At 34.7% G+C, this 27,342-nt stretch overlaps 1 protein-coding gene across 12 annotated transcripts in view; it reads right to left on the bottom strand.

The window, feature by feature from the left end:
• Positions 1 to 27,342, bottom strand: part of SOX5 (SRY-box transcription factor 5) — a 952,037-nt gene that overhangs the window by 116,828 nt on the left and 807,867 nt on the right. For 10 of the 12 annotated variants that reach the window (XM_046641348.1, XM_046641339.1, XM_046641321.1 and 7 more), the window contains one exon: positions 5,012 to 5,135. In XM_046641348.1, coding sequence (XP_046497304.1) covers positions 5,012 to 5,135 — 124 coding nt within the window. The remainder of the gene's footprint in view (positions 1 to 5,011; positions 5,136 to 27,342) is intronic. The other 2 variants (XM_046641303.1, XM_046641383.1) reach the window with 1 other exon arrangement.

The following is a 27,342-nucleotide window of genomic DNA, read 5'->3' as shown; positions in this document are numbered from 1 at the left end:
CACAATGCTAGGCACTGTTGCATATATAATTCTATTTAATCTCTCTAACAATTCAGTAAAATGGGTATTATCAATCCATTTTGTAGATGAGGAAACTGAAGCTCAGCACCTTGCACAAGGATGATCAAAATAACAGAATGAGGCAAAACCTGATCCCAAGCCCATTCTTTTTCATTCCAAGCACCTCTCCATTAGTAGTTGCCTATTTGAGACTGGGTTAATTAAATCAAAACAAACAAAATAAACAACTGAATTCTGAAATCATATAGACAAAGGAATGAATTGCTATAGACAAACAAACCAACTGCTTATGTATATAATATTGTACATAGCCCTGTAAGAGTGCAAGACAAGTTTCTTATTCTGTTCTGTGGTTGTAATATGATAGGTCAACAATAACTTTCCAGTAAAAAAGATCATCATAATTTTTAAAATGTATACTAGACTACGCCGAACGTTCCTAAACTTTCTTGGATTCAGACACCATCAGTGGCTGACTAATTTTTTTTCAGGGCACCCTTAGGACAAAAGAAATATTCAACCACTCCATTTTATTAAGTAGTAAGGTCCAAACAACTAAGGTAGTTTATGTAGTCTGACAGATCCTCCGTATTTTCCTTGAAATTTTAAAACAACCTGTGTGCTCCTGTGACTTAGCTACAGCACCCCGGTCCCTTAGCACATGGTTTGGGAACTGGAGCGCTAGGCGCATGCCCATCAACGGTGAAAGATCCTATTTCTGTAGCTATGTGGCACATTCAGTTTGACACTTGGCGAAACTATCAAGCCAACTCTTTTACACCTGTTTGTTTTATCCTGTACATACAAAATGAGTTATTTTATTGGATTTTGCCTTCCTGTAGATTTTGTTTATTTCCATATAAAATGTCTTCCTGCAAAAAATTTCCAAAGCATCTATTAGAAATATATGACTAGAAACTTTACACCCAAATAGAAAGGAGAGGGATGGAGGACTGTAGACATTAGTAGAAAGAGAAGCACGTATTCCTTCATTTCTGCCTGTAAAATATGTGCTCTGAAGGAATAGCACTTAACCTGAGGGTGGGTGCAAGGAAGCTGTGTGTTGCGGAACGAGAACCAGAAGCAGGAGTCAGAGGAATTGGTGTTGACCAAACTTAAGACCTTCAACCACCTTATCTCAAACGTCTCTCTGAAGTCTAAAACGTTGGATTAAAACCAACACACATATTCAAAATTATTTTCAATTTTGGTAGATTTTTTTTTCTATGATGAACAAACATGAAAGTGGTGTCTTTCTGACAACATAAAACTGTTCTGCAGGTCAAAGGTGTGTGTACATTTTATTCCAAAAATAGCTACGTGATACAAGCTGTGTGGTCCGCAGGTTGAGGTTTTTGCTTAAGAGGTTAGGATTCCACTCAGACTTTCCAGCAGAGGCAAATGGACGCTGTCCTTGGATGCTTCAACCATCCAAAGTGTACCTGAACCAATTAATTTCTGTGCCCATTTATTTTACAATTCAGAACTGGAAACTCAGTTGTTTAGTTTTACAAATTTATTTCAAGAACTGTAGTGGTTGTTTACTTAATAAAATGAGCTAATACCCACAAACATAATTTAAAATTGGGATTTTTTTATTACACAATATAAAATCTGGTGTGTGTTTACATATAGCAACTTAGTTGACAGTTTTAACAAAACTGACAAGTTAAAAATACAGATTATTTGACTAATTTTTTTCCCTGAATGAAATAGTCTCTGAATTGATTGACTAAACCACTGTTTTTACATAATTGTTTGCAAGTTATTATATATATTAAAAGCACTCGATTTAATAATAGATGCCATTATTTTTACCTCCTCAAAAGTTTGGAATTATTTTTAGATTTTAAGAAATAAGTAGGAAAAGCAATAAGTAGATATGGATCCATGAAGAAGTGTGGTTTCATGCTTGCTTTCATTAATAGTAAATGCCAAAACAGAATCTGAGATTCTGATAATAATATATCAATACTTGTAAGTTGATCTACATATTCACGGATAAGAGTGGACTACAACATTCTTTAAAACTTTTTTTCTATCTAACCAGTTTTCTCTGAAGTCTCTGGCTGTGCTGCTATTAATTTATTCTTACATTGTTTAATGATGTGCATTCTAGCAGTTGAGAGAGTCCAGCAACTACATTCCACAGGTCTCCATTCCACACCATATTTCTACCATTACATTTCTTAAAGGGAAAAATACCTTTATGTCCACTTAAAGCTTCCTTTTTGGAAAACAGGAGATGTTAACACAATCTATGATGGTTAGGTTCCCAACTTGTGTTTTTATTTTGTTTTTTCCCTGCTGAGAACATTTTAACTTTCTTGTGTAGTTTCAGAGATTTTTATTTTATTTATTTTATCAAGACACATTGTCTAAATAAGAAAATTTCTCATCAATACTTTCTATGAATCAATTGATGAAAAGCATTTGAGTTTTTGATACTAACAAACAGTATATCTTTCATATTTACTTGAAACTCAAATCAAGGTAGGTTGGTCAGTCTCTTTCACTGAGAACTATGTAATATTACTCGAAACAACTGACAACCAGAGATGTCACCCATGGTTGACAATTATGGGGGGAATGACATAGGAAGGCCCATTGAGGAGAGGAGATGGCAAGATTTGTTTCTTTCTCTACCTCTGTTCCTTTCTTGCAACTTGGTTAGGGAGGAAATTGTCTGGACTATTTATCGCTTCCACCCAGTTCCTCATTTAAACTGACTCAAAGTGCCAGAGCGTCAACAAGGGTGGCACTTTCTTTTGCTACCGGCTTCTTCTTAGTTTTAGAGTTTGGCATGATGCTAGTTTCAAGCTTGCCAGCAGCTGTAGAGGCTTTATTCTATTTTATTTCCAAGGTTACAAAAGAAGTGGTATCATTTATAACTTTAAGCACTGAAGGTATAAATATCAAATGGTTAATATACTAACAATTTTAGAAAGGGGAAAATTTCTCCATGCCACATTACATTAACACTGAACAAATGTAGTATGCCAACTCTGTCAAATGGGAGTGAGGCAGAGGTGTTTGTGACCTTTTCCAGACCTACAGTTGTGCTATTGTTCATACTCAATGTGGTTTTCTCTTCAGCACAATATTTGCTAATGGGACTTATTTCTACAGTTGCTTAAAAAATTTCTTTTTGGAAAACAGAAGTAATCTATATGTATATATTGCAGGTGCAGTCTGAGGCAACTGATGATTTTTAAAAGTGATGGGTTTTTTTCATTTTGGTAACCAAGGTTACCAAAAACACACTGGCAAGACCTGTTTAATGTGAATAGTAATTCCTTGGGAAAATAGAAACAAAACAAAAAAAGCTTTTATGATTAAAAACTCAAGAATTTAGTTTAGCAATAGAAGTTAAAATTCTATTCTCAGAATTTAAATACTTAGAATATATAGTTTATAAAGTTAATCATAAAAAAGTTGGTGTTTCTGGATGAATGGATCTACAAAGATAGAATGATATGGCAAAACATATTAAATGAATCAATTAAGCATCCAGAGTGAGAACACCATCTTAAAACATAGGAAAGATGTGTAAAAGCAGTGTAAAAATTACGAAGGGCAAAGTCCCATGCAAGTGTGAATTTTCAGTCCTGACTTCAGTTCACTTTTACCTAAACTCTATAGTTACAATCTACTCATCTCAAATGGCTTTATATATTTAAAGAATTACATCTCATTTTTTCAATATTAGAGAAAGGTTTAAAGAGTAGGAATAAATGTTACAATGTTAAAATCTAAAACATCACTTAGCAGAAAACTTAGATCAGATTTCTAGTAATGTTGGATAGAGTTTCTCAAATGAAATACCTACTGAAGCAAGGCAAGATGCTAATGGAACAATTTATTCACATATAAATGAACCAAAATCTACTGGAATTTATGAAATAATGTTCTATATAAATATCTAAAATGATAATATTTCACTAGTTGTTTTCAACAGTGCTCTACTTTTATCAATGAAAATATTTCACTCAACTTGCTTTCTCTGTGTTCTTTCCGGCCATGGTAATGATGTTCTAGAAGATATATAGCTTAGCAGTGTAGCTCCTCTTTGGAATTTGTTACTATTTTTATCTAACAGATTATAGCTGGCATTTTGGCTATTTAAATTTTAGAAAACGAAATATTAGATTGTTTCTAAAACTAACAATGTAAAGTTTTGATTTTGGTAAGAAAGAAAAAAATCATAAAATCACAGGCATCTGAAGTTAATAAGCAATATAAAAAGTTATCTTGGTATAACATTATTCAGTGCAAAATGCCCTTGTACTGTTTGTCATGAGTGCTAATTCATACATTCAACAAAAAGCTGAATGTTCTACTACAAGTTTAGACATATGAATAAGACAGAATCGGCACCTGCCCTCATAGAACTTACAATTAAAGTGAAAGAGAAAATATACAGCGTCCAAAGGAACCAGGAGAAAGGTACTTAACCAGGTCAGGCAAGCTCTCCCTGATCTTAGGTGGAAAAGGTTCAGAATAGTAAGAAGAATGAACTGGCAATGCAAGTCCAGAGTCAAGAAAGAGTATGGTCTGGTGTAGAAAAGAAAACTAGTGAGGATTAGGCTGTAACCATAGGGAAGAGATGGATAACGGAAGGCCAACTAATTCACATTAGGAAACTTGGGTTTATTTTTAAAGGCAATGGAAAGGTGTTGAAAAGCATATTCTTATCTTATCTATGCAAAAATAAATTGAACCCGAAAATTATATTCATATTAAGAATACACTGGAAACAGAAGTTAGGAAACTGAATTACAAATAGCAAATATTTGCTTCAGAAGCATAGAAATAATCTAAGCGCTTTTAATAACAACATAAATCCTTTCTACATCTTCTGTATGTTTCCTTTTTAAAATAAAAATGCTATATGGGTGACCTCATTTCTTGGTGTGGCAAGAACATTAGATTGCCTAATTTAAAGCCATGCCCTCCACCCACTCCCAAGTGGAAAATCAATGGTACTTACTACATCCAGCCTTATAGCTGAAGCCTGGAGGAAGGAGGAATCCTTGCTGGGCAGCTGCAGCCAGTGTCCGTTGATCAGGAGGGAATACGGGAATCATTAATGGCGGCAGTTGACCTTGAACCTGCTGAACGTGATAGAGCGAATCAAAGAGAAGAAGTTTTGGTGTTCCATGCTTCCCACCCTCCTTACTTCATGATAAAAGAAAGTCATTTACTGAATTCAACATACTGGCATACAAGCTTGCTAGAACGCTGGGCTTGAGGCCTTGCCTTGGGACTACCTTAGGCAAGAGAATCAGAATATATTATAGTTGGAAGGTTATTATTAAGTTCACTCTCTCAGCTGATGAAGATATCCTTGACAGTGATAAGTGTCACTACTTCACACAATAAGCCTTTTTCTTATTGCATTAAGGTAATGGTAAAAAACTATCCCTTAGGTTGAACTAAAATCTCCTGTAAATCTCACCTATTAGGACTAATTCTACCTTCTAAAGCAAAACTAACTAAACTGGTATCATTGTATACATGAATAGCTCTTCATTATTTGAAGATAATTCTCGTGATCACACACGATACCAAAATTTTTTAAATTCTTGAAGAAAACAGCTAGTTGAAAGCTTAGAGAGTAACTAAGACTTTCCCCTCTCTTTAGAGAAGAGGTAACTGGAGCCAAAAGAGAACTGACTTGCCCATAGCCATGGGATGGCATAGTCAGAATGAAGTCTAGAATCCAGCCCCTTGAGTCCTCCTCTGTACTATACGGTCATGCATCACTTAATGACAGGGATACCTTTTGAGAAATGCATCGTTAGGTGATTTCGTCGTTGTGGGAACATCATAGAGTGTAATTATACAAACCTAGATAGTATAGCCAACTACATACCTAGGCTATATGGTACTAATCTTATGGCACCACCAACAGATATGCAGTCCGTTGCTGACCAAAATGACATTATGCAGTGCATGACTGTACTTTTGTCTTCATCTATCCTTTTCCAAGCAATTGAACCATTCCTCAAAGCCATAGCAAGGCCTCTGTTTTGGCTGCCATCTTTGGAATACACTTTAATTTGCTGGCATCATTTTCTAAATATGGAGTTCACAACAGTAAAGAAATAATCCAGCACAATGGAATCACTGTCTTCTTTGAACTGAGCAAGAATTTCTAGAAATATAACCTAATGCAGTCCTTTCTGCAGCTATTTCACACTACTGACTAATGCAGAGGTTATCATTAACAAAAATAACTAGGATTTTTTGCCCCAAAATATGTAAGTAAGATCTGCCTGGTGAACATGATTATTGGTTAGTGTTTATCAATGAATGTATGAATGAGAATTTAGGGTCATGCTAACAATCACATATCTGAGACTTTATTCTCTCTTACTACTCCTTCCACACATTAATTCAGCTATTTGGAAAATATTTAATAAACATCTGCTATGTATAAGAAAATGAGCTAGGCAGTAGGGATATAACAGTGAACAAGAAAACCAAGATCTCATGCCCACAGATCTTATATTACGGTGGGGATAATGGTAAAAAGTACAGCAAACAAATATACAAAAAATTTTACAAATTCATTCAGTCGTTAACTCTAACGGCAACTCTGAAATATCTCTCAGACTTTCCCTTTCTCCCAGTGGCACTGCACATTCTTAGGGCACTTAGGACTCTTACAGTTGTCATCATTTCTCACTTTAAAAGTCCACTTTCAGTTTCTCCTTCATTTCATCTTTCAAAGTAGCCCTCTGAACTATTTCTGAGATTTTGGTTGGTAAGTGTGCATGTTGGGGGAGTGGTTTGAGACAGAGAGAGGGAGAGAGGGAGAGAGGGTAGGAGGAGGGAAGGGAGGGGGAGAGGGGGAGAGAGAGAGAGAGAGAGGGAGAAATGAGCATCATAAGAATGAAAGATCTCACTGCTGGGTATTTATCCAAAGAACACGAAAACACCAATGCGTAAAGATACATGCACCCCTATGTTCACTGCAGCATTATTCACAATAGCCAAGACTTGGAAGCAATCTAGGTGCCCATCAAGGGACAAATGGATAAAGATGTGGTATATATACACAATGGAATACTACTCAGCCATAAGAAACGATGAAATCCAGCCATTTGTGACAACATGGATGGATCTTGAGGGTATTATGCTAAGCGAAATAAGTCAGAGGGAGAAAGTCAAATACCATACGATCTTACTCATAAATAGAAGATAAAAACAACAACAAACAATTGCATGGAGACAGAGATTGGATTAGTGGTTACTGGGAGGAAAGGGGGTAGGGAGGAGGGCGGAAAGAGGATTGGGCTGTAATTAGTCTTTGGGTGGTGAACATGATGTAATCTACACAGAAATCGAAATATAATGATGTACACCCGAAATTTATATAATGTTATAAACCAAAGTTACCGCTACAAAAAAAGGAATGAGGGAATCTGTTTTCAGCAATGACTTCAAATTGGAAAGCACTTCTTTTAGCTAAAAAGATTTTAAACCTATCACTGCCACTAGGGTGAAACTAAAAGGGAATGACAACAACTAGGGAAACAAAAAGACACTGTTTTAAGGTTAGAGTTGAAGGTTTCACCACTACAGCCAGCATTTTTTGAGCATACTAGAAAAAAGATAAACCTTATGGAGAAACCAATGGAAAACAATTAATTAAAGACTCAAAAATGAGAGACTGCACGTTGAGCAAGTATGTAGGAATAAGTGGCCTGAAACAACAGGTAGACATCCGAAGGAAAAACAGCATGGGGGCTAGCTCAGCGTAAGCAGAGGATGCTGACCAGAATAACAAGCAAACAAAGAACCAGACAACAAACCAGTCACACTGGTTTATCACCAGCTACTGTATATCCTTTATACTTTATTGTTTGTAAGTTATATTTTATATAGTACATCTCCTCCTTTGTAAGACACCATTGATTATAAGATGGATCATAGATTTAATAAGGGCATTTTAGAGAGCAGAAGAAAGAAACTTCAAGTGAAACAGATACTAGTGTTAGAAGAGGCATACAAATTTCAGATACCTTAAAATCTGGGAAAAATAATTTCTAGAATTGCAGAAACAATAGGCTCTTGTTTTAGTACAGTAGTTCCCGAGCTTGAATGTCTATTAGAATCACCTGGCAAGTTCTGAAAAACTCTCAATGTCCAGACTGCTTCCCAGACCCATTAAATCCAAATCAACAGGGGTGACATCCAGCCATCAGCATTTTTTATTTTCCCTGCTGACTCCAACGTGCATGCAGGTTTGAGAAGTACTGTCTTAAGGAACCCTTTCAGTCACTGTCAACAATCTTTTTGTCTTCTTCATGTTTTGCCTTGAGTTACAAAGCACCTTCAGATATATAAATAGTTGAAAGGCAGACTGCCTGACTTTTATAGGCTCTGGTGCCCACAGGATAAAATCAGCTATGAAGCTATAGTTCTCACAGAATTTCTTCTAAATGAGTCTTGTATCTGTATTTTACATGCCCCTCTTGTGAAAGACTCTTGACGGTTTGCTTTTACCCAGAGAATAACAAACAATTCCCTCAGCATGGTATTCAGGATTCCTCACAACTGTCCCCAGCCTATCTTTCCAGGCATTTCTGCTGCCCTTCTTCAGATATCCTGTACTCTTGCCTCAATGGATCATGAAGCCTTCCTTCTGGACTCGGTGTTTTTCCACGCTTGAATGCATTCAAAACTATTTTCTCCTCTGCTCTGAGTGATTTCTCTTTCCCTTTTCTTCTTGGCAAAATTCTGCTTATTTTTCAAAGGCTTTTGAGACCCACAAAATGTTTTTGCTTGTGAAGCACTTCTTTCTTATGGTGCCAATTTTCAGGCAGAAAGAACTGTTGCTTCTTTTAACCTCATAAAGCTAATACAATACTTACTGTATTGAATAATAGTTGCTTGTATAACTTGAGTTTCCCTTATGACCTATGAGCTTATTTAGGAAAGAGGTTGTAACTTATTTATTATTGTAGCTTTAGAGCTTAGAACAGCAACTGAAACCTATGATAGGTATTGATAGTTTTTAAGTAAGGAAGAAGAATGAATTACATAGTTTCATCTTGCTAATTACATCTTTGCGCACCAACTTCAAATGTCCACAAAAAGCCTTTGGACAACAAAGTTAATGACCAGAAAGAAATTCAATTTCCCCAGAGAAGAATGGCAGCATGAAGTACTAATTGCTTTATGTTCTTATTCTTCAGCTATAGCTAAATGATCTTATACGTTATGGTATATAACCATGACTCTAGGAATTACGCATGCATAAAGAAATAGAAAAGTAATCCAGAAAATTAGAAACTTATTACATATTTCTGCAATGGACAGATATACCTACTTACCATGTTCTAGTATCATGATGTTTTAATTATTATAGCTTTGCAATATGTTTCAATAATAGGTAAAGTTAGTACTCTATCATTTCTTTTTCAAATATTTCCTGGCTTATTTTTACATTTATTTTTCCACATTACTTTTAGGATATGGAATTTGTATTTGGATTCATTAACATGATGGCTTAATGGCTAATAGCAAGTTACATCTTTCAATTTATTCAAATATTCTTTTGTTTTATATAATTCTTGTAGTTTTCTTGGTAATTTTATTTTTAAGGTTTTTTAAAAAATATTTTTATTTTTATTGTAAAGGGTATGTTTTCTTGTTATATTGTTTAAGTGGTTGTGTGTACATAAGGCTATCTACTTGTGTGTGACAGTTTTTATTCAGGTAATTTATTTATATTCTAATAACACAATATTTTTTCAGGTAAAAATATTAGTATTTTAAAGAATAAACTACAATGAATTATACGGCTTTTTGAAATCTGTGTATTCTAAATTTTTGTCTTATGATTATGAAATGCATTTTGCTTTAGTATTATAAATTGTTTTAGTGTCTAAATTTTCCAAGATCTACATCTATGGAATAACAGACTTTTAAGGCTGAGAAAGATCCTAGAGATTCTCTGTCACAACACAATCATTGTGCTGATAAAGAAATAAGACTTAGCTTGGCCACATAAATTGTTCAAGATCCCACAGTTAGGTAAGAAAAAAGTTAACAGGAGAACTACATCTCCTAACTCTTAATCTAGCACTCCTTCCCTACGCAATGGGGAAAGTTGGAGACAGAGACTGCAGGGGAAAGGAAGGAACCATAACAGAAAATAAGGCTAATTTCATGGTCCCAAAGATGGGTTTTCCTTAGAATATCACAGAACAGATTATAGAACACTGTACTAATATTCAGACTGAAGTAAACAGTAAAATAAAATCCAAAATGCATGGCTAATCCATATATGCAACTAAAAACACATTTCAAAATACAGTTGATCCTCATTATTTGCAGACTGTGTATTTGCAAATTTGCCTACTCACTAAAATTTACTTGTACCCCTTCCAAACTTACTTATATTAGTGCTTTGCAGTCACTCACAGACCTGTCCAAAGTAGTGAGAAATTTTGTTGGTGATTTCACTAAGAGCATATAGAACAATAACACATATTAATAAGGTGTCTTTAAACAGAAACACACATAAAATAAGGCTTTGTATTGATCAGTTGATGAAAATGGATGACCAAAGGCTCTCAGGAGCCTAACTCCATACTTTGCCCAGAAGCAGCTGCTCAGTACTCGTTAATTCAGTGTTCACGACAACTTTATAGAATATAACTAGCACAAATAATGAGCATCAACTGTATTATTCTTATATACTAACCAATTTTCAGTTCACTGTGGCTGAAATTTAGACACCCTTTGGGAGAAAAGGACAGATCACATCAAAACAGTATACTGTTTTCTGGCTAAATCCTAAAATTAATTTGTTATGGGGTTGGTAATTCATTCTTAACTATTTGCTTGTTTTGAATATTTCCAAACGCTATTCACTCTTAACTTCATTTATTTTCTTTCACTTAATGGATGAAATTCTCTTTAAGCTCCTAATTAAGGTTTAAAATGTGTGACATTTATAATTAAGTTTCAATAAAATACTTTTGTCACAAAACTTTATAGTCTTTTTTTAATGAGGGGCATGGTATTCACAAGTTAGAATAACTCATAATAAACTTAAGAGGCTACTTCCTATATTTTTTAAGTTGTAAGATGAAATATTACGTTTTAACACTTTTTATAAATATACCACATGGATACCGCATGTAGTGTTGCCCTCCAAAATCTTATGAATCCAATATAAACCAAACACATTATCACACTTGTAAAAGGACAAGTAAATGATTATCAATTACTCATAGTTAAATATTTTATGTAAATATTCTATTGCAAAACCCTTCAGTGGCTCCCTGAAACGAATATACCAAGTAGATATTTAAGATTGTTAATCTAGCTTCTAGTTGCATGAGCCTGTTTATTGGTTTATTCATTCAGTCAACATTTTTACTAAGCAGAATGTGCACTTTTTTGGTAAGTAGGGATACAAAGATGAATTCATATACAATATGCTTTCTAGGAGCTCTGAGTCCAGTGGGGCAAATGGATAGATAACAATAATACACTGCTATTAATTCAACAACAGAAACTTGTATAGGATACTATGGAAGCACAGATGAGAGACTCCTAAAATAGCCAGGAGAAGTCAAGGCAGGCCTCACGGAGACAAAGACAGCGGGTATAGGGTCTGAATGAATAAGTAGGAGTTAGCCAGGAAAAGGGATGTGAGTGTGAGAAGGAATTCGAAGCAGACGCGGGGACAGAGCAAAGGAATGGGGACAAGGGGAAACATCATGTGAGGGTGACACCACCAGCAGTCTAGAATAGCAAAAAATGTAAGAGGGAACCAGTGGTGAGAAGGTCTGCCTAAATCATCTGTGTATCAGGCTAAGAAACTTGAGATTCCTCCTTTGGCCTCTGGGGAACTACTGAGGGATTTTAAGTAGGTCAGTTGGAATGCTCTGATGAGTACATGAAGAAGAGATCTGAGAGGCCAAGCACAGAGACCATGTAGGAGGCTAATACAGTCAACTAGGCAGTAGATTATGAGAGCCTGATCAATTATAGGACAGTAATGAATGAGGAGAAAAAGCCAAGAAGTATTTAGGGAAAATATGGGGGATGTTCTATGTGTGGATATATGAGCAATCTTTGTCTTTAAAAAAAAATGTGTATATATATATAAATATATATATATATATATATGCATTTTGGAGGTGAAGAAAAGGACAGAGTCAAAGATAACTATCAGGTGTCTAGTTTATGTAACTATTTATACTCGTAAAAAAAAAAAGCATAGAAGGGTAGGGATAGTTTTCACAGAAAGATAATGAATATGGTTTTGGGTATGATATGTTTGAGGTGCCTAAATAATGTTCCATTGGAGATATCTCATTAGCGGACAGATACTCTAGTCTGAAGCTAGAGAAGAGATCTTTAGCGGCTATGGTTTGGGGAGTCATTCATTGATGAGAGTGACCTAGATAATGTAGAGATGGTCTGAAGGATTAAGAGAAGAGACAGCTCAAAATCCTCTCGGTTACAACAAGAATTCAACGAAGAGCAGAGGAAGAGGAGTCTGAGCGGAGAAGTGAGACAAGAGGAAAGAAAATCATGAATATAGTATCACAAAAACCAATGGAATTTCAAGATTGAGATGGTAAACAGTAGTGGAAAATGTACCAGAAAGAGTATTTTAGAGACAAAAAATAATTTACTTTCTGGAGTTGTTAATTAGAAGATAGTGAGGAATCTAACAATCTCAAATTCATAGAATGGAGAGTAGAAACCATATTGAGAAAGGGTGAGGACTGAATGACAGGTAAGAAAAAGGAGACAGCATGTAGACTCCTTCAGAGAAGGCTGGGTGAGAAGTTAGGAGACACATTTGATAGCAGCTGCATAGGGACACATAGACTTTATTTAGGTAGCAGAGTTTTGAGCACATATATTGGCTGAAAGGAGCAAATAGAAATTGAGAATTTTAAATGTAGGAAAGAGAGAAACTAATTGGTGGATCATAATTCCAGAGGAGCCTGAAAGGCAAGGCAGAAATGTAGGGATGATTTTTGAATGGGAATGACATCTCGTCCTCTGGGCCCTATGGAACGGAGCTGTAGAAGTGGATATAAGCAGGTATGTTTTATAGGTAGTGAAATGAGAACGTAAGGAAAATCAGGCCTGACAGAAGAAATTCTCTCAAGGATGAAGGCAAGGTCATATCCTGAAAATGAGAAAGATTGGGATTGAGGAAGAGAGTTTAGCAAAGGTAAGGAAGTTTTGGATGGTCATTGTGAGAAATGAACATGTGAGTAAACCATGGATAATTAAAAAGAGTGAGAGAAAATGCTAAGACCTTCAGAGAGACCACACAAATTGTGATACTGTAAATCTTTCCTTTTCTGTGTTTCTTCTCAGAGTGCCTGGTCACTGTGGTTGAGGAACACAGAAGGTAAATTCAAGGTGGGGAAGAGAAAGGGACTGAGGGACTTCAGCAGGAACAGGTAACAAGAAAACCAAAGTTGCTTTTGAACGACAACAGTCTTTAGGCTTTACCCCAGGAAGAGAGGCCTGGAAGGCATTACTAGCCTGGGAAAAATATAGGAATCAAAGAACTGGAGGGACCTCATGATATCAAGGAGCAGTTTGTGTGAGAGCTCAAACAAGAGGAAATTATGGTAGGAGACTTGTGTAAACTAAATACACAAATGCTAAAATGAAAGGCAGCCATACGATTTAAGTCAGCACCATTAGGAATAAAATGTAAAATCTAAAACTTTTCAAACGCTTCTCAAGAGTTTATCTGATGAGTACCATCGCGTTCAAGCACACGCTATCTTTAGGGATCAGTTCACCTACAACTGAAATTCATCCACCTTCAATGGGGAGCATAGCAGCTATTTAGAAGCACACAGCGATAGTACAGAGCAGTTTTTGAGAAAATGAAGAATATAATATCCAAATGAGATTGCAAGAGGGGTTTAGGTAGGCAGGATATAATTACCCAAACTGGAGTAACCAGAATAACAAAGCTGACTTTCCACCATTAGCAAGAAGAGGCATGGGATCTTCAATGACCACTAATAGTCCGTGATTTTCCATTTCATATAACAGAAAGTCAGTTTGTCACTTTATCCTACCCAATGCAATGGTCTTTAGAAAACAAAAAGTGCATTAAAATTAAGAGTAAAGGAGTCAATTTATCTTGCAATTAATCTACTAGGAAGAATAGAGAAAATCTCATTGAGAGATACAGGAACAGAAAAACACTGATAAAATTGCAATCCCTGCCTCTCACTTCCCCACAGTCACGCTGGAGTTGTATCACCTCTAATTTCATTTGATTCAAGACAAAGACAAAGTAGCCATATTCTTTTAGAACAAAAATGAACAGCCATGTGGATTTTTTACATAGTACTCTTCTTCGGCAAAAAGCCACAGAACTTTTTTTAAAAATCGTTTCCAAGGATGAAAGTGACTTTGCCAAGGAAAGTGGCTTCAAAACAGGCCTCAAAAATACTAATAGAAAGACAGATGGTTCTACTAAGAGCTTGGCTGCCAAAATAAAAAAAAAAAAGTAGGAAAAAAAAAAAGAGTGATGCTATTGAAGCTGACTGCAAAGTTATCTGATGACTACAAATACTTTTGTCCCGTTGTTGCAAGTGCTAACTCTGCCTGCAGGGCTGATATAGCCAAAATACTAACTTCCCCACATCCGATCCCCCTGTATTCCCTCCCCTCCTAAATAAAACCTGTCACTGCCAAGCCCCACGAAAACAGCACAAGCATCACTTGATTCTGACTGACTGCTCTGCAGAAGCAAAATATTGCATTGAAGAACTCCTATTTAGGAACAGACCCACAAGGAAAATTGCTTTTCTTTTCAAAACTGCCTGTCACATTTCCTTTTTCTAATTCCCCTTTCCTCCTCCTCCCTGTCACCAAAGGGCCCCTGGGCCCTATGAGGTTAGATGATACAAACTCAATTTGTATAAAGAAGGCAAGAAGCAGCACCACAGAGAGGTGGAGATAGTTTGCAAGGATAGAGAAATAATCCAGTCAAGACACAGTGCAATTTTCTTTCCAAACTACTACTACAATAATACCTCCACTTTATTTCCTTCAGGGCAACTGTCATTTCTTTTTAACCAGATTGCTACTAGATAGAATAGAGACTGAAATATTATATGGTCACTGACTCTTCCTTTCAATGGCTCATTTCACTGTTGCATTTTCACTCTTGCGTGATGTGTATATCGTTGGCATTGTTACTAGGATACAATCACTTTCAAATGATGGAGAATTAAGACCTCCGTCACTTGAAGGCAATGAAATTTCATTCTTAATAATATACAGGTGTGACAAATATTCTTCTTGTCTAATAGCACGCTTTCTTTACTTTCAAAACTTAAGCATTACATTCTTATAAAGCACCATTTTAATGTATGTTAAACTCATGTCAAGCAAAATGATGACATTTATTATAAATATAATACATACTTAAGAAAGCATATTTGCTGACTTCAGGAAAAATTTCTATTTTGAAAGTTGATCATCATAAAAACTTAAGGGTGGTAAAAATATGCTGTTAAACAGGAAAGTAATTATGAAAGTGTACAGGAAAAACGCAGCTATTTTATTTGCCAAGGACAATTTTCAGCTGAATGAAAGAATTTAAAAAGGCAATGATTAAAATATCTCAAATGATGAATTATTTAGGATTAGGCTATCATCTATTTCTTAAAGGCAATATTTTTACATAGCTTGATAGCTGTAACATGATAAAATCAGTCTGTCTTTATAATGCAACTCTGTTTCCTCAAATGTGTGTGGCTATTTGTACTACTTATCATGGTTCCTGACAACAAAACAGCCTGGTTCATATGAGTATGCATGGTTCTCTGTTCGCATGAAAAAACAGGCTTTGCAAATATTAATACAATTTTATTTTATACTATGCATTATTATGTCAACGGTCATTTACACACAAATGAAAGACAAAATAAAACACAATGGTCAAAGTGAAATATATTTTTCAATTATATTTCTCAGGAGCCCATGATTAGAAAATGTAATAAAATTCGCTATTTATTGATTTCTGATTTCTGATGTTTTGCTCAATGGCTTGTAATTATTAGTGTGTTTTTCCCCTCAATATAATATAATCAACATAAATTTCAGTTCAACGTAAGTTCTTTAAAAGTTATAACTCAAAAAATTATCACTTTGTGAGGAGGGTTGAATTGGGAGTAACTGCTAACGCGTACAGGGTTTCTTTTTGGAGCGATGAAAATGTTCTGGAATTAGATAACGGTGATGGTTAAAAAACATTGCAAATATACTAAAAAACATTGAATCATACACTTTAAAAGGGTGAATTTTATGGTATGTGAACTATATCTCAATAAAAAAAATAACCAAAACTAACTAAATAAATAAATAAAAGACCACCTTAAAAAATATATAACTTCACCACTGCCTGAAGCAGGGAAATAGTCATGTCTTACATCAGAATAATGTTTGTCTTTTTGTGAAGCACTTGCACGTACATTATACTTTATCCAGCCTCCTTGAGATCAGCAGGCCAGGTGTACTCATTTCCAAGTTTATTAATGAGGAAAACTGATAGGAAAACAAGTAATTTGCAGACTTATACACGAGCCAAAACAATAAGTCTAAGGCTTAAATTCTTTGGTTCTTCTCAATAAATTAGAAAACGAAAATACAATAATTTTCTGAAATAAAAATACTGATTAAGGTAAAGAGTATAGAAACTTTGTGACAAAATTAATTCCCATATATTTTCTCAGTGTAAAAAGGATCCCATCTAAATTATATTTAAAAGATAAAATTCTATTATGTTTTAAGAGATTTTTGTAGCAAGGTTTTACAGCAGTGGCATTCTGCCTTCGATTTTTATCTTTCTAATACATTTTATTTTCCTTTATGTTTTCTGTACAAAACGCTTTTCAAATTTTCAATGCATGTACATATTGCTTTAATAATCTGAAAGTGGATAAGAAAAATAGAGATGCACTAGAACCTCACAATGCTTGGCACGTAACAGAAGGATATTTAGCATAGGAATTGCTATCCTGTGTTAACTGTTTGACAGATCCTATCCTAAAGATCTTAAATTGTAACTCTTTGTTGCCTATTTTGGTAGAAAATAGGAAAAAATTCTTTGATATCTGACTAAAGAAAGATTGAAAATTTTCACTCTGATTTTCATAAAAAGTACATAATACCAACATTTACTTCAGGGTTTCCTGAAATTATTACCAATTACTTTGACCTTTATTAGTTTATTTCTTGCTGAAATATCCTACACACTAGTATTTATTCTATGCAATGAGCCTTGGATTGTGAAATCTTCTAACGCTGTCTATTTCTCACCTGTGTTAGTTTACACTTCCTTACTAGATTTATGATTCTTTCTGGAAAACAGACTTTTTATTCTTGGACCTGTTTTCAGTCAGAGACTAGGAAGTGGAGCTGAAAACTTCACCTGATTTAGACTCAAAAACTACTTTTTCCTCAAAACCCAGCTTAAAGCATCACTGCCTTTATGAAGACTACCCAGACTCTCCAAGCAAAATATATTCATTCATTTACTGAGTGCCTACTATGTGCTAGTCTACTATGTGCTAGGTACTGTTATAATCTCTAGGAATATTGCAATGAATAAGACAGATACATATTATGGAAAAATGTGAGCCAGAGCAGAGGAAAAGGAATACTGAGATGGAGGCTACAAGCTTAAAAGTGGAATCAGTGATAGGGTGACAAAAATAAAGACCTGGAAGATGTAAGACAATAAACTTCTCAGTTACCTCGGGAAAAGTGTTCCAGGCAAATGGAAGAGGAGATGCTAAAAACCTAAGGTAAGAGTATACATGCTGTGTTCAGCAAACAACGTTCCCTTCTCCTGTCTGTACTCCACATAACTCTCCCATTAGGTTGAAATTATTTGTGTCAGCCTCCATGGCTAGGGTGTCTCAAGGGCAGGGCATAGCTAACTCATACTGGTGTCCACAATATCCAGCTTGATCCCTAGCATGTAGTAGATACTATGTGTCAATTTAACTGATTATTTAAAAAGCTATTCACTATTAGAAAAGTCTACTCATGCTTTAGCTTTAGTTTCTTCTTATAATAGTAACTGGTTTATTAAAACATTCCTTTCATACCATGGATCTTAGGCTTCATTTCACTTTCATTCAGAATTCAAGATTTCTCCTCAAAGTAATACCCTGAAACAGGCAAATAACTGATGCCATCTTTTTACCATGCAATCCATTACCTTCCTCAGATCCTTGTTTTAGTGTCAATGATGCTAAGAGTTAGGTTTCGGGGATTTTGTTGTTCTTCAGGAGATGAGAGAGAGAAGAACTCTGATGTGTCCTTACTGAAATAACCCAAGAACTGCAGTTATCTTATTTATGATAGAACTGCAAACGCACACATAAGAAAGATCAAAAAATAAGTTCAAATGTGAGACGTTGTGCGCCATTAAATACACTTGAACTTTTTTCTATCTCATTTATCAGTAATATATAAAGCAATGTGACTTAGAGGTATGGAAACACATAAAGAATACAGAGTTTAATTTGTAGACATAACCTTGTATATGCTCATCAAAAAAAAAAAAAAACCCTCGACTAAAAATTCAAGTAAATAGCTGCATGCTTAAACTCTGTACATTATTCTTATTTTGTTTAAGAAAATAAATGTGATTATACTGCTTACATTTCTTTTGTTCAAACTTTTCCCAGTGAGTAATTTAAATTTTTTAGCAAGCAGGTGCTAGATTGGTGTGAATGCCTACTGTATGGGGATTTGTTTGTGTGTAGCATGCAGAAAGTAAACTGAGGCAGTAATGAAAATTGTTATATACATGGGAAGAAGCCCTTATGGCAATATTCCTGCAGACAAAAACAAAAATAACATTTCAAACATCTCCAAATGCTACCATAGTAGGGGCAACTTAATGTCTAGTTCCATTCCTCAAGATGTGGAAAATCCAAGCTGTTTGAGTAATAATGGATGCTGCCTCACAGGCTCTGTTGGAACTTGATTCTCAGATGCTTGTCTGGCTCCACTATTGCTGAGGACATTCTAGCAGCAAGTCACTCACTAGAACATTTGTCACTGAAAATAAAACATGTGAAATTACCAGAAAGGGCATCATAGATGTTCCTTAAGCTGAAAATGTGAAATATTTTTAAAATTGGACAATCCATTGAGCACAGTGTCATTTATATAATCAAAAGTTTTTTAATCTTCTAGTCAAGAAGGATTACTGTACTATACACAATTGTAAATACATTCAATAATAGGGAATTGTACATTACTTGCAACAATCTATGTAAGTATGGCTAATTTTACTATTTGGCAAATTTACTTGATGCTTTCCAGCAAAAAACACTATAAGTTGCCTACACATATGACATTATTTAAATAAAGATGAATTATGCAATATCATGGGTATTTTGCTAAATCTATAGACTGCTTTCTCAATTAGAAAGAATTTTTCTTTAAGTCATCCAAAATTGTGATAAGTCTAGTTTTAAATAGATGTTTTATTAGATAAAAAGAGAACATGAACTGACTACATGAATTCTTTCCATCTCTCTGCCCTTTATCAAAAGTATCTGATAGATGATTGTGAATGTTAATACCTATTCTGTTTCTCTAAGCTTCTCTCATGATGCCAATTTTTTCACTTTGACTTTTGCACAATTCTACTATCACTCAACCAAACTCACAAAAACCCTATGAGCTAGATCCTTCCATCATCTCCATCTTTTTTTTTTTTTTTTTTTTTTTTTTTAGATTTTTTTATTTTTTTCCTTTTTCTCCCCAAAGCCCCCCGGTACATAGTTGTGTATTCTTCGTTGTGGGCTCCTCCAGTTGTGGCATGTGGGACGCTGCCCCAGCGTGGTCTGATGAGCAGTGCCATGTCCGCGCCCAGGATTCGAACCAACGAAACACTGGGCCGCCAGCAGCGGAGCGCGCGAACTTAACCACTCGGCCACGGGGCCAGCCCCCCATCATCTCCATCTTACAGATGAGAAAAGTAAGGCATGCCTAAAGTCCACAAGTAAAAGAGCTGGAATTCAAATCCAGGCAGCCTAGTGACAATCTAGGCTTTTAACCACTATATAGTCACTCAAATAAAGGATATAATACTTATAAATAAATCTTACCATATCAAAATAAATTATAAGTTGCATGAAAAATTTTAAGATGACAAAAATTTTGAGTGACACAGCTTGAAAATAATTACTTCAACACATAATTTTTTAAAAGTATAATGAAACAGCATTAGATATTAGATATCCTTGAAACCCCTGCTGCTATGATACAAGTAGATCCTGGTTACATAATAACCAACATACTTTTTTCTTTCTTTCTTCTTTTTTTTTGAGGAAGATTAGCCCTGAGCTAACATCTGCTGCCAATCCTCCTCTTTTTGCTGAGGAAGACTGGCCTTGAGCTAACATCTGTGCCCATCTTCCTCTACTTTATATGTGGGACTCCTACCACAGCATGGCTTGACAAGTGGTGCATAGGTCTGGGATCCGAACCAGCGAACCCCATGAAGCCAAAGCAGACTGTGTGAACTTAGCCATTTCAGCACCACCAGGCCAGCCCCAATATACTTTCTGATATAGAGTCTCCAAGGAAGTTGGACACAGGAGAAAGAAAGGACTAATAAGTTGAAAGTAGGTAAGGAGAATGAGGGTTACACCTTGGTGGCAAATGTAGGTAACAGCACCTGGAAACCAAGATGACCCCTAAAAAGCTAAACTTCAGACTCCTGTGCTAACCTAGAACAGTCAAAGGGAAGATATACCATTAGTAAAAGATGAGTTTAAAAAGAAAATATCGCGACTGAGGCAAGCAGATTGAGATGTTTCCACAGCAGCTTTGGTGGAAAACCACTGATAATGATGATTCTCCGACAAATATTTATGGAGTGCCTACAATGCACCAGATATTTTCCCAGGTACTGGGAAAACTACAGTGAAAAAAAACAGATTAAAATCTCTGATTTCATGGAGTTTACATTCTACTCCTATAAAATACTAATGATAGTAATATACTTCCATTATTCAACCACAAACCTTACATAACTGGGGTCTGGAATTCAAATCAAACTTCCTATATGGTCAGTGAAACCCCAGGCTACAAAATTAAAAATAAGTGGTCTCATGTTTGTATTGCCTCCCAAAACCTGGCAGAATAATCCAGTCCAGTAGACAAGCATCACTAATTTGATACTCTGATTTCCCACAGAGTGAGTTCAGCCAAACATAAACTCACAACAAAAAAGAATAATCCAGCATGTGTAAAAGCAGAATCAAGAAGCGACAGACTTACACACTCAAAGGTATCCCAGTATTGGATTATCCGATGAAGAATAAAATAATATGCTTAAAATGTTTAAGTTTTTACTTAAATTCCATCTTTTGATGGCTTAAAAATTAATGGTAAATATAAAACTTTGTAAGATATTCAGGAAGATATAAAAATAATTGAATAGAACATGGAGAAATAAAAATAACTGAAATTTAAAACTCATTGGATGAATAGACAGCAAATTAGACACAAGTAATGAGAAAACTCATTAAGTAGAAAAGAGATCTAAATAATTAGCTAGATTTCAGTGCATAGAAAGAAGGAGACAGAAAATATGAAAGAGTGGTTGAGCGTCATGGATGCTAGAATGAGATTGTCCAACAAATGCCTACTCAAAATTTTAGAAGAGAACAGAAAAAAATAACCAGGCAATGTTCTAAAAATAAGTGTTTGAGAATTTTTCTGAATTTGAAAGATATAGGCCCATTGATGAAATAGGAAAAAATATATACGATCAGAATAAATGAAAAGAAAATATTACTTAATACTCTGTAATAAAAACTGCACAAAAACAAAGGCACAGAGAAATCTTAAAAGCAGCCAGATAAAAGCCACCAACCAAGGAATGGCAATTAGTTTGACAACAAATTTCTAAATGGTATTACTAGAAGTCACGGGAGAGATAAAAGAAAATAACTGTCAACTTCAAAGTGTTTTCCCAGTAAACACTATGATGAATAAATGCAAAATAAAGCCACTTTTTTTTTTCCCTGTTCAGAAAGAGTCTACCAAAAATTCCTTCACACTAAAGGAATTTCCAAAGGATGTTTTTCAGAAAGAAAGAAAGAAACCCTGGAAAGAATAGTAAGTGAAGAAATTGGTGAATATGTGAGTAAATTAAAAAACCTTTGTTCAATGAAAAATAATGTCCAATATTTGGATTAAAAAGAGCTAAATCCAATAACAATAACATGTAAAACAAGAGATAAATATTCATAGTTAAGAATTCTAAGATTATTTTATAATTCAAGAGGAGGAATACTTGTCAATTTCAGACTCTCTCACCATAAGGAGACAGGTTAAATTATCAAAGGCAACTGATAGGAAATGGAAATAGAGTAGATAATGTCCAAACTGATAAAGAGAAACAATGATATGAGAGAACTCAAAATTAATACATAAAAAAATAAAAAAGGAAAAAATATATACAAAATGTGGTACAAAGAGAAAGCATGAATAAAATGACAGACAAGGTTAATCACAATAAATGTAAGTGGACTAAGCTCGTAAGTTAAAAAAACAAAGACCAACAGACTGAATTTTTAAGAAAACCCAGCCATATATAGTTTACAAGAGAAATACTTAAATCATGACAAAAAAAAGATTGAAAAAGGATGGAAAAAGATATATCAGACAAATATTAACCAAAAATTTTAAAAGGTAAACAAAAAAGTCTAAAGTGCCTATTTTAGTATCAGACAAAATACAGTTTAACACAAAGAGGATTATTATGGATAAAGAGGTTCCAAAAATAACAATAAAAGTTTCAATTCATCAGGAAGATATAATAATTCTAAAGTTACAGGCATCTAATTGAAAGAACCTCATAATCTATGAAGCAAAAATTGACAGAGCTGCAAGGAGAAATTAATAAACTCTCATTATCCTGGGCCATTTTAGCACAACTTTCTTAATTACTAACAGCTCAAGCAGACAGAAAAACTAGCAAAGATATAGGTAATTTGGACAACACAATTAGAAAGCTCAATCTAACGGACATATTTAGAATTCTGCACCTGATGATTACAGAATACAAACACTTTCAAGACAAACAGAAATTTATAAAAGTTGTCCACACACTAAGCCCTAAAGTAAGACTCAACAGATTTCAGAGATTTAGTACTGTGCAAAACGATGATGAAAGCGTTTGGTTTTAGATGCAGGGAAAAATATTAGTTTTTAACAAGCGGACTCCAAAAATAACAACTTCTCTTTTCGAATGAGAGGTTTTGTCTAACTTCAAGTTTATGAGGTATATTTTAGAACAGACTGCAATATTTACCTGGGAGTTGAGAACATGTTTCTATGAAAAACACAATTTGATTATTGAAACATGATTCTTATTTTCTAAATGTGCTTTACCATTGACAAATGGAATCACTGAAATTGCTGTGTTTGTTCTAATTAACATGTGGGTGGTTGGCAGGAATTAGAGGTTACTTAATATCATGTAGTGGTTAGCAATTTAAAACCTGTACAGTTTGAAGATTGCACTATTGGGGAAAACAATCAAGAAGAATAAATTTAAAGCCACTATGTTTTTAAAAAGAAGTCAACATCACACACAAAGCTTTTAAACTCTGAACATGTATTTTAAGTTCTTTGCACAATATTTTGTTCATTGAAATAACAAAAAGGACTAAAAACATTGTAGATGTTTTTATATACAAAAACACATACAAAAAATGGTATGTATGAAAATGTTTTTCAAAAATTTGAATTCAACCTTAGAAATGAGATTGATGTTAGTGGTAAAGAAAGTGAAAGTTGATCTAACCTTGTAAAACAAAATGCCATTTAACGAGCTGAGTACAGATTGATAACATCGAAATCTAAAATTTTCACTATATCTTCATGTCTTAACTGACTTCTTCAGCTCAACACAAGTTTCAAAAGAATAAAAACATGCATTATACAGGCAAAAATTATAATTGCATATTTTGATGCCTATTAAAAGCATATTTATATTAATATGAAATAGTTCATAAGAACTAATTTTAAATAATTGTTGTGGGAGCTTTTACACAAATTTATAAAGGAAGTAAATTCTCCAATGTGACATGCAAGTAGATAGGAAAACTAAACCCTAATTTTGTTGTGAATCTCTGTTAAACATTTCTAATTACAAAAGATGGAGATGCACAGCAAAGAATTTTCAATCTTTCAGTTATTCTGTCTTGTGTGTGACTGTCCTCACCGCCAGCAGGATTATTCTTCAATGCATTTCATCGTATATTTTTAACAATGAAATGAAATGTATCGGAAGCCTGAAAACTTTTGTAAAAACGTCTGTTCACCTCCTTGAATTAAGTTCATAACTGATCTAGAATAATGTCACTTATCTATCACTCATTCTTATTGGGTCATTCATCTTTCAAAACCACTGTTTTTCTTTTCTTGGTTTTAACACGATTAATATTGCTGACATAGCTACTACTCCTAAAGTTCACATGTGGTTCTCAACACCACACATGTGTTTAGCAAGACCTGATCCTCATCATATGGAGACTTTAGTCTGCAAATGGCTCACCTGGAAGACTGCTATAACGGGAGGAAAAAAGGCCAGTGTTCCAGTGCACGCATTTATCAGCAATAGAAAGCATAATAGTTTAGAATGAAAAGAAATAACAGTATTTCAATTTTATTAGCAACTGGCTTTACTTGACACTTTGTATGTATTTGCTGACAGTTTTCTTATTAAATCTTTTTCTGCACTAGCCCTAACACCCCACTAGTTCGTAAGTTCTTTTCACCACATAATTTTGAGGAGGGGAAAAATAAAGCAAAAAACTTTTCAGACAGGCATACAGAGTTAAAAATATTGAAGTTAACAGAGGGGGTTAAGATGGGACTGGGAGTGAAAGAAAGGGTAGGGGGAGATGTGAGAGAAATCAAAGCACGACTGAGAATATAAGCAGGGCAGAGAAGGGAAAAGCATAAAGAAAATGCATTTTCATCATCTTCCTAGTTTCAGTATTATACTAAATGTATAATCAAGATTTCCAGGTTCATCTCTTTTAACTAGAAATGTGCTCCACTCTTAGTTCCATTTCTAAGCCGCTATAGGTATTAAACAGCAATTTACATGTGATTTGCATTTTTTTTGTACTTGTGGTTTTGGTAAGTCTTCCAAACCTAATGACTGTTCCTTTGGCCAGCAACATAAATGCTATAATCACACAATTATTGTGCTGGGAACAGTTTAATTCAGCATTTTGTTCTCAACCACAGAACAATTACTCAACAATTTCGGTTAACCAGACTAGCTAGCTGCCTGGAGAGAAAGAGGAATATTCACAAGATCTATTGTCTTACATAAAGGCAGCTACTAGATCAGCTGGAACTTTCTAGTATTGCTCTGCTCAGTGCTTCTTTTCAGGATCTTTCATATATCTGTCCTAATGAAAACGACAAACTGCAGGTTTTCCTTTATGAAGCTATTTGTTCAGTTTTTTAATTACATATTTGCATATTTATTGAATGAACATGAGATTTTTGTGTATCTGGAAATACAGGCCTATAGATAAATGTACTTAAAAAAACATTTAATATAATGAAGTTAATACAAAGAACTGAAAATTCAAAAGCATAAGTTCAAAACTCTTCCTTACAGCTATCCTGTAGTGCTTAAAGTGATGGTAAAGGCTTCTGAACTGCGGGTGATCTCATCTATCATTTAAATTACATGACTTCCTAACAGTGCAACTAGCTTAATGTCAACCTTCATTCTATATTTTTAACTTTTAAAATAGAAATGGAGACAATTCACATAATCAAGGCTGTTAAAAGTTCTCTTTGTATTGTTATTTTAATTTTAATTTATCAGGCCCCTAAAAAAGTAGGGCCTAAGCATATCACTACAAAAATATTTAGAGATACAGAAGCAAATGATTTATGTACCTGTGTAAAAATATATGTATACTGAAATTATCATCTCCCTCAACTATTTCTCATAACATAGACAAGTATTAGACTAGCCCCGCATCACACTTCCTAGGTCTTGGAAGCTACTGAGAAACAAAGCAGTTGACAGTGAACCTGGCCAGTGTGTAGTCAAAGGGAGTAGTTGATGAAAATAGGTGATCCTAAAAGAGAGAGGTCTTCTTTTCTCTCCCAGTCTTCCTTTTCCTGGTCTCTTTTTCTCTTCTCTCTGGTTCTTTTTATTCTCCCCTTTTAACTTTAAAAGTGGACAGGGAAGAGGGTAGAGAAATTATAACTTGACAGTTAGAAACATCCTAACTTATGGTAAAGATACCCTGAAAACCAGAAAAGAGCTCAAACATAAAGATAACTCCTTTATCAAGAAGGGAAGACAAAAGAGGACTTGAGAATTCTGGCAACTTAAAATTTTAATTGTGCCTGTCTATACATTTGGATGAACAAATAAGAATAATATAGTGAAATATATTGAAGAGGGATTCTTTATGCCTAGATCACTCACTCCCCGAATTATGCTAGTCTACAAGAAGAACCTTAAGTGCATTGGTTTCAAACATTTTTTCAAGCTACAAAAATCTTTTTTCCAGACAAATCTAACATAGAACCCTAAGGATGAAAGTTTGACAGAGACTCAGCTCACCCACACCCACCAGGTCCTCTCTCCCTCTTAATACCATGATCTCACCCTGGGGACCCCCTGGAGGAACTCCATGGACCCCATGAGATTCTGTCAACACAATTTGAAAGCCACTGATTGAACACTCTCCTGTATTATTATTATTCAATACCAAAACCTAATGATACAGATGATATAGTACACAATGTTATATCTAATTAACGGAATCATGTGCTCAATTATTATGGTGTCATATAGACTGTAACTTGTAATAATACACAGGCCTATTTCAACTTAAGTGTCGTTATAACTTCTAAATAATAATCAAGCATAACATCTTCTGCACACTAGTCACAGAATTAATTTTCTTAAGGTATGAAATCCATTGACAATATAGTATAAGCCCCTGGTATAACTTCTAATTCTCTAATCCAGGTATTGAAGTAAGCTATAATTAGAGAGCAAACATTTGTAGAACTGAGTATAGTCTATAAAAAGAGAATGCCAAAATAGTACCAGGTTCTTCTGAATGAAAATAACTCAACTTAGTGCAAAATTTATGCTTAAAAATGAGCCAGATATTACATTCAGAATGAAAAAAAAAATTGGCTATATCCTTGCGACTTCCTGGTTAATTTGGCTGAGGGCCAATTTTCCGATATTATGACCAT

This window comes from Equus quagga, chromosome 1 (assembly GCF_021613505.1).
Source record: "Equus quagga isolate Etosha38 chromosome 1, UCLA_HA_Equagga_1.0, whole genome shotgun sequence".
NCBI classification, from domain to species: domain Eukaryota; kingdom Metazoa; phylum Chordata; class Mammalia; order Perissodactyla; family Equidae; genus Equus; species Equus quagga.
This window is presented reverse-complemented; position numbering and strand designations above follow the sequence as displayed.